The sequence below is a fragment of the Chaetura pelagica genome, unplaced genomic scaffold (assembly GCF_000747805.2).
Source record: "Chaetura pelagica isolate M959 unplaced genomic scaffold, ChaPel_1.0 scaffold210, whole genome shotgun sequence".
Lineage (NCBI taxonomy): Eukaryota > Metazoa > Chordata > Aves > Apodiformes > Apodidae > Chaetura > Chaetura pelagica.
In genome coordinates, this window is record NW_009951862.1 from 1327037 (window position 1) to 1336155 (window position 9119).

The 9119-nt window shown below is 45.4% G+C and overlaps 1 protein-coding gene across 1 annotated transcript in view; it reads left to right on the forward strand.

Moving 5' to 3' along the window:
* LOC104385437 (chromosome unknown open reading frame, human C4orf22) overlaps nt 1–8544 on the forward strand; it is a 198717-nt gene extending 190173 nt beyond the window's left edge. The window contains exons 5-6 of the mRNA XM_009993890.1: nt 5815–5944; nt 8449–8544. Coding sequence (XP_009992192.1) covers nt 5815–5944; nt 8449–8544 — 226 coding nt within the window. The remainder of the gene's footprint in view (nt 1–5814; nt 5945–8448) is intronic.
* Nucleotides 8545–9119: the final 575 nt, after the last annotated feature.

Here is a 9119-nt window from a genome sequence, read left to right on the forward strand (position 1 = left end):
TTTGAGGCAGGGCTTGGTTGCCTGCACATCCTCACAGCACTGGTTTTGAGGTGTCAGGTCAGGATCTCAGCCCTCCCGTGGAGTGTTGCCTTCATCACCCTTTGGGGATGGAATCACGAGCGAGTGGGAACCAGCCCAGATGAGCTCTTCTCACTGAGTGTCACCCATGTTTAAACAAAAGTGAAGGAAAGGAAAAAAAAACCTGTTTTGTTCTTAAAGCTGTACAAAAAGAGGGAGTCAATAGCTCGGGGAGGTATTTTCAGACTCTTAATATTCACGAGGTTCATTGCCATGGAGCAGTCATAGTCCTGATGACTGGCAGGGAGCTGGTGGTCCTTGTCCTGTGCTCATTGAACAGACTGGGTGAGCATCAGCCCTCCTGCAAGCAGTGACAGCCTGGCCAACTGATCTCTGTTGTCAGGGTTTCTGCTGTTGCTTGGGAGGGATGGAAAGGAAAGGCTGCTGTCAGGAGCTGCAGAGAGAAGGTGCTGGCCAGAAGAGCTGCCCAGGTTGGAGCAAGAGGGAATAGCAACGTCTCTGCGTGGCTTGGACACATCTGGGCTGGCAGGCACAGTGTTGGTCCATAAAGCTGCCTTGCAGCCAGGAAATGTCACTGCTCATCCCAGTGCTGATGGGGCCATTTCAGTAAACTGCACACTAAATGGCAAAACAGTCTTCAAGAGGATTTCTGGCTGTAGTGCTAAACACCTCTCGCCACGCCAGTGCTGAGCTGAGAAGCTTGGCCACAGATGAGAGGCAGAGATCCCCATTACTCCCAGTGCCAGGAATATAAAGAGGACGTGTCAGACACTCACTGTGTACTGTGGTGACTCCTGCTTTGCAACTGCTTGTGCAGCAGGCAGTGCTGTGCTCTTCCCCTGCCTCTAGGAAACAATGACATGGATTAGTCCTATGGACCAGATGCTCATTTCTAGCCATTTTATACAAAAGTCCATTTGACTTCACTCCCGACTCACAACCAGTTTGCAAGGTAATCAGCCATGTGAGTTTAGCTAAATGCAACCAGATTTTAATTCAGTAGTGGCAATATCACACAAGTAAGCAGGAAAAGGTCACCAAAATAGCCACTGTGCATGGTGGCTGTGGACAAATGAAATTGCCTTCATTTTCTGAAGTGCTAGTAACATATCTCAGCCTATCCTGGCAATGAATTATTTCAATCCAAGCTGCTTCAAGATGATAAAGAAAAGCCAAACTCAGCATCTTTTCTTAGGTGGAAAAAGTAGCTTGTTCTTGTTTAACCAGAGGTCTGTGACTTGCATCTTCTTACGGAGCAGTGGTTGGTGTGGAGTCAGGCATATGTCCTGTATTCCATTGTATCATGTCCCACCAAAGCACTGACCTCCTTTGGACCAGAAAGCTGCGAAAGGACTGAGGGGCCAAATCCCATCTGAGTAGGTTGCTTGCTACTTTGTCATGTTTGGCAAGCAGATGCAGAATGCCAGTTTCCCCCCATTAGAGTGATTACCAGTGCGCTCCTACCGGAGGGCAGAAAGAGAGAGAACACCAGGATAAAGGAGCTTCTACTTCTTTTTATTCCTGGTTCTGCTCTCCTTTGTTGTCCTGCATGTCCCTGTCTCCCTTGTCTGCACCCTTCTGCTGCCCAACTAAAGCAGGCTGGTCTGTAAATTACCAGGAGGGGGGCTGAGGCCAGATACTTTGCATCGCAAATTCACAGAACCACAAACTGAAAAAAGCTGTTGAGCCATCATTGTTTATAATTAGTTTTTGACTGAAGTCCCAGTCTGCTATAGGGAATGGTTTTATCTTTATGTATGTGTGGGTGGGAAGAGAAAAGTAGAGAACTGAATCAAGGAACCAATCCTTATCCTGAGGGGAAAAAAGAATAGGGTAGGATAATCTAACCCCATGGGATCAAAGGTGGGGCCAACACAGACATAAACACCTTTACACTATGTTCTGTCTCCCTGATTTTGCTGATTTAAATAGTAAATAGTAACTTGGGATAACAAAGCTCTTCCCCTGCAGATGCTCACCTTTTCTTTTGGTCAGATGGTGATGGGCAACCCTCAGTTTGTTCAGTGTCTGTCCAGGCCTGAGGCACCGTGGCATTTCTATAAGCTGGGGAAGAAGTTCTTCCATCACAGCTCATTTCCCTCTGCAGAATAAGGGCAAAAGGAGGACAATCTCATACTGGAGCATCCAAATCCAAGTTGTAACTTTGCCAAGGATTTACCTCTAGGAAAATGATTGTCCAGCACCCTGAAGGTGAGCAGCCGTAGGGTCTCCAACCAAAGCATCCCATCGCCTGGCTGGAGCCAGCAACTGGGAGACACTGCTGCTCTGCCATCAACCCACATATCCTAGGGAAAAATCTCCAACATTTTTCTGTGCCCTGGCTCCCTCAGCCACTTTTGAGCTGTAATAAAGCCTGCCTTACATCTCACAAGAATGTCAAGTGGTTTTAATGCGTGTTTACAAAAGGACCCAGAGATTTTTTGGATGAAAGACATTCTGTAAGCACCATGTGGTTTGATGTGCTGCCATCTTGGTACCTAAAGGATAACTTTTAAGGATACAAAAACCTGTCTTCAGAGTCCTGTGTAATGGGAGGGCATCTGCCTGCCTGCAGAATGAAAATCTGCTCTGACCAGAATTAGCTCATAAATGGAAAAAAAACCCAACCCAACACCCGCCTCACATGTTTTAGTCTGTATTCCCAAGCCTGCCTGTTACACACCACTGCACCAGCAGCTCATTGTCTAAACAAAAATATAAAGATTAACAAAAACCATTTTGAAATAACCACGATGCATTCTTCTTGCAGCTGGACTGTGGGCACTGCTGAGTCTCTCATACTCCACATACTTCAATGCCGTGCTGGAAACTGTTACATTTGGTTGAAAACACATGGCAAGCAAATCAAATACTGATAGAAGAAAAAAAAAATGTACACTGAAATATTTCTCGTTAGCATTTGATCATGTTAATCTGATAGCATGTTTTAATCTCAGGAAATGTAGGTATTTAAAGCCACGTGGAATTCTGCTAATGACAACAAGTTTTATGGGATTACAGGAACTCCTACATAGCACTTAGTGCTGAAGTTTAGTTTAGTATTTATTCTAGAGAAAGAACCACGGGTGAGATGGGAATCCCAAGGTCCTGATTTCCAGCCCCTTCTTCTTGCAGCAGCCTGGTGGAAGAACGTGGTGATTACAGTGAGCAAGTTTCATCTTGACAGTAACTATCAGGGGAGAGGCTGCTCCGGAGATCTCCAACCTCTTGCTTCTCTGGTCAAAATGTTCTCCTGACTTCCTGCCTTAGGAATCTTCCCTGCTAGCATATATTACTTTGTCCTCCCAGCAACACTGTCCTGCAGCTGCAGCAGCCCTTCTTACCCTACCTGCTGACCTGGTGTGAGGCTTATTGAATCTCTTGATGTCACCAGTTTTCAGAGAACAAGAGCAAAGGGGAAATCTTCCATGGCCAGACACCCAGGCTTCCTCAAAGCAGCCACCATCTTGCTGTCTGCTGCTCTTTGTTTTGGAGAGCATGGGAATGCCATGAAGCTGAGGGCTTACTGTGGGAAAGGCAGCACAGGATGCTGCCCCATCCTCTCAGCCCTCAGTGCAGGGTTCAGAGAGATTCACTTGGTTGTGCTGGTGGGCTTGGGTTTGTACCTCACATCTAAGCATATGATGGGAACTAATTTGTCCTGGAGGGAAAGAAAAAAAAAAGAGTCTGTCACAAAGCTGTTTCCACTAGACATTGAATTGCACTAGACATTGAATTCCCAGCAGAAGGGCTGTCCTGAGCTCTGGTCTTGTCCTTGCTGGCTTAAATGGGGAAGTGTGGGTAGGAGTGGGGCTGGAAGTTTGGCAAAAGGCAGGAAGTTATTATCCAACAGCTAATGAACTATTTCTGCCTTCAGATGTTTAATTTCTTTTGAATGAATGTGGGGGAAGTCTTTGCAAAGAGACATACATCCCCCACCCCAAGTTAATGTAGAGCAATTCCTTCCTCATCTGGTAGTGGTTTTCCAGCAGAGATGATCTCTGTTTGTGCAATTGGGACTAGTTAACCAGGTTGTGTCCTGGGGGACAGGGAAAAGTAACTGAGTAGAGAGTTAGAAGAATCTGCATCTTTGATTTGTATATAAGTCTGTGCATATTCTTATCCTTAGATTTAAACAGAGATTGAAAAAATCTGCTGTTTACCACCGAAGGTGGGTAAACATAGAGCATTAAATAACTCTATAGATGACAATTTCAACCAATTAGCATATAAAAGCAAAGCAGTTCTTACTGCTAAGCTGGATGAATTGTGTCCACCCACCTTCCAGTCTTTTTCTGCAGGCATTTAAGCATGAGGCTGCACAGAACTCCAGAGGCAGCTTCTAGTTGCACTGAGTCACTTGCTCAGGGATGTCTCTTGGTGCTGAGAACACCATTTTACATTATCTGGTCGTGATCCAAAGCTGGAAGCTCCAGTGGCCAGGATGGATTCTGTGAGGGCTTTGTAAACTCATCTCTGAGTCATTATACGTTGCTTCATTCCTACCAGAGGTGTTCAGGTTGTAAAAAAGGTTCAGTGTAAGCAACAGTGAGGCCTATTGTTTTGTACCCTTTCAACGTGAAGAAGAAACCAAGGTGCTTTAGAAACTGGTTGGAGTGGAGCATCCTTGCAGAAAGGGGGAAAATGAAAAGGTATTGTCTACATTTCCAGAAACCTCCTCACACACAGACTCATTTCCTGAGTTTCTCCCATCTCCTCCTCCTTTTGCAAAAGAAAGGCTCATCTGATCAGCAGCCATGGGCCACCTCAGGGCTCCAGTGAGTATCCCAGCAGGGGTACAGGGAGCAGTGCCTCAGCATCCTGTCACTTGTAGGAAGCTCTGAGCTGGAAAGGTTTCTAAACAAATGCTGACCATGAGCCTGGAAATGACAGCCTGTTGGCTGCCTGTGTGGCTGGTACCAAGCCCAGGTGATGAAAAGTTTTGAGAAGTCAAAAACCAAAAAGCTTGAGAAGGTTTGGGGAATTCCAGCACCTCTGGGTGCTGGAGAATGGAGAGAGGGTGGAGAAAGGGAGAAGGATGGATAAACTGCTGAAACCCTCCTGAGTCCAGTTTGTATTTGACATGGCAGTCTGGTTCCTTTTGACTTTTATTTAGTGCTGGACACCTTGGGAATAAGTGAGCCCAGTCAGCCTGATGGGATGATTTGCTCCAGAATTAATCCCAGGATGACACCTGCATATCTCCAGGGAGCTGGGATTTTCCTTGGGGAGCTGGACTGCAGCCCCTCCTGCTGTATCTGGCCCACGAAGAAACTTCCAACAACTCTTTCCTACCAGAATTTTATTAAAAACAAGAGAAAGGAAACCAGTAAGGCAGCAAGACCATTCCATTGAGATCCGAAGGGGAAACCGACAGTTCCCACATCTGGTTTGCAGATCTGTGGTGGTCTGGGAAGCACTTTCAGGTGGTCTCCAGAGCTGTTTCCTTCCCAGTAGTAGTTCTCAAGCACTACCACTTCCCACTAGTTATAACCCCGGCTCTGAGCCTTTTAGTAACACTAGTACTGAATGGATGAGGAGACAGCAAGGGGCCTCAGGTTTGCTTTGCCAGAGATCAGGTATGTAGGGCCACTTTTGGACAGGTTTTCTAGTATTTAGTAGACTTCTGCTCCTGAGTGAATCTGTCTGGCTTTCAGAGGGGCTGTTGTGGAATCAGGAACTACTCAGCATGAGTAAGGAGGTCAGAATCTGCCCTTTAAGCTGGAAGAATGACATCCATTAAAAGTACAGCATTTCTGTTCCACATTTTCACAGCTTTTACAACTGGGATAGAGATGTCAGCACTTCATGTTCCAGCCCAAATTACGAAGTGATTGCTGAAAGTGCCATTGGAGTGCTCTTCAAGAACAAAAGTGATGGGCAAATAATAAATGTGGATCCCAAGGTAAACATGCTTTTTTTTTTTTTTTTCCAATATTCTAAATTGCCTTTATGCAATGGAGTTTGTCTGCTTAACTGTTGAGTCTGACTGCAAATAGTGTCTTTATCAATACATGTCTAATATTTCAGGCTTACTCAGACATGCTGTTTTCCTTTTACCACAGCTGCTCTGGGCCCTGTCAGATAAACTCAGCCTACCTTGGTTATGACTAAGAGTGTCCAGGCCTTTCCCATGGGATGACAAAAATCAAAAGTTGAACTGACTGATAAAACTGAAAGATTGCCAAAGCAGGGTTTCTCCTATACCCTGCCCTTTTCCCTCCCCTTTTTCCTTCCAACCAGAATGAGAAACTGTTGCCATTACTGCCAGGATAGGCTGCAGGGTTGTGCTCTGGCCTAGTAACTGTATTACAACATGCTCAGGAAAGGGAAACATGGGAGAGGAAACGGGCTGAGGAAGAAAGCAGGGCTGAGTGGAAGGTGTGAGCATGGGACTGTATAAGCAGGTACATCTGGTGTGGAAAGACACTGGGTTTTACTTGGAGGATGACACATGTGCCTCTAGCTAAAAGGAAAAACTATTAAAATGTTGGTGACACATCCCAGGGCTGGGAGTTCCTGTATTCATCTCGTCTGCCTCCTCCCTGGAAGAGTTCAAGGGCACATTGGATGGGGCTTGGAGCAACCTGGGCTGGTGGGAGGTGTCCCTGCCCATGCAGGGGGGTTGGAACTCGATGATCTTGAAGGTCCCTTCCAACCCAAACCATTCCATATTTTTATGATATGATTCTTAAAAATCAAATCTCTATTATGAAACATGTCTGCAGGTGGATAAAAATAAATAAAGCTTGGATAAAAACGAATAGGTACGAGGCTAGTTTGAAACAAAAGCTGCAACTTGCAGGAACTGTAAGATCCCAAATCCTGGCAGGACTTGCTGAACGCCAGCAATTCCAGAAAGCAGAATCAGTTCCTGCCTCTGAAGCATGGGCCATCTTCTATGCCAGCAGTGGTGAACTGGAACTGGCAGAATTCCTTTCCCAACTGCACAGGATCCTTATTTTTTCTCCTTAATACAAAAGAGTTGAGAAGTCCTATGGAAAGCAGCCCCATTAAGGTCAATTAGTACTTGTGGCAGATTTAGCTTGTCCCTGGCGTGAGGGTCAAACTTGGATTTTAAACCCTGTCCCTCACAAAAAGAGAAATTTTACACTAGATGCATCTTCTTGTGGTGAGTTGTGTTTCTCCAGCACACAGCATATGGTTCAGAAGGACTTAGAACTGAGCAAAAGAAAGGAAAATACTTGTGCTTCAGTAGTGCTGTAAAATGGATGGACATTGTACACTCTTGTGTCTCACAGATGACTGACAGCACATGCATATGCTTTGTTTTCACCTGGAAATGGCTCTGACCTTGTTATTGCTGAATGGATTGGTCTCTACTGTTTATTTACATAGCAGCTGAATCCAAACAAAACAAATGCCCGAGTCATACCCAGACATCCCATTTTCAGCCATAGTTGAAAGCTGATTAAATTGCCATGGGTGTTTTTATCTTTCATGTTGAGAGCTGAATGGGTAATAACACAGCTTCCCTCTGTAAGAAACCCTGTTCCTCTAGTGCCAACCACACTTTTAAACTTCACAACTGAACTCCTTGGACTATAGATTGGATGTGACAAACACACCCAGGCTTTGGTTACTCTCAAAACCAACATGAACTAAGCTGGGCAATAATTTGTTTGGGTTTCTACAGAGCTGATCTAGGATGATGGTTTCTTTGATGTGCTTCCCATGAAAAGATGGTCACATATGAATAGTAACAGGACCAAATATCAAATTATATGTGTTTCAAAATAAGTGTGTTGGTTAGTTAGAGATTCAAAAATGCAGGCCTCAAAATGTGTTTGGTTGCATGGAAAGTGGGCCACCAGTCCAACTTCCTGCAGCTGCAGAACATCTGTAACAAATAACCAGCTCTTTAGTGTCTACGTGAAAGCTGGTCTCATGCCAGGAGCCACACCAAGAAGTGTTTATGTGAGTACATTGTGTCCCCAAGCAGGTTGCAGGGCACAGGCCTGAGAGTGCCCATGAAATTCATCTGGCTTTGGCCTTTCTCTAACACTCACTGATAGAGAACTAACTCCTGAGACGTGCTTGCTAGGGGCCACACTGTAATCAGCATGAGTTCTCTCTCATGGGGTTCAGCTTGAACAGACTTAGTACCAGCTGCCTGATCTTTGCCAGTGGGCCTTCTGTTTGACTGGTGGCTGGTCTGCTTGTTCCTACTTGTGTTTAGCTAAAAGAACTCCCTGTCTTTGCACCTGCCACACGTATGGCCGGAGAATCAAAGTGCCTGCTGCCAGGGTATTTATCTTCCCTGACAAACCCCCACCCTCCGAGCTAGTTGCATTTGTCAAACTTGATGTTCCAAGGGAAGAAGAAAATTCACTGAGTTCAACGCCACGTATTTCCTCTCTCCTGACTGGGTAATATTCTGTGTTTCAGGCCTACCCAGGAGACAACACAACACGGACGCCTATTGAAACAAATCAGTATCTCCATGTTGTTATCTATGACCATATTGTTGGAGGAGGAACCTAAGGTCCACCTGTGTGGCTCTTCTCCCACTGATTGGTTTAGCTGTTTTGAAGTAATCTGGAAGAAAAACAGTTGAAAGACTTTTACTTGGTGTTCAGAGGTAGGAAGGGTATTTTTATACAGGTTTAGAGTTTGTGCCTCGCACCTTGAGGGAAGTAAAGTGGAAAGAAGACCTCATATTGGCTGTAGAGTCCATATGTCTGGGCCCCTTTTCTGTCCTTTGTGAAGTCCATGTGGTGTGTGAATTGCCCAAGCAACTTGATGGGAAGGCAGAAGGGTTTGACTCAACTTTTCCCACTAGTCTTAAGGCAGCGGGGCAGCTGGGACAGACTCTTTCCTGGAGTGAAGAAAATAAACTACTGTCCCATAGCTCCACAGCAACAGGATGTTTTAAATTCTTCCTGGGAGACTCTTGTTCAGGTAGGCCTTGATCTCTGTTGAGCAGCTAACACCATGTAGTAGGCACCGAGCCATCCACAGGGAGAAGTTGTACCAAACTAGACTGGTAAGTGTCAAGAAACCCGCAGCATTTTTGATGGCATGAGTGGTTCCTTGAAGGCCACTTCTCATCCATTCCT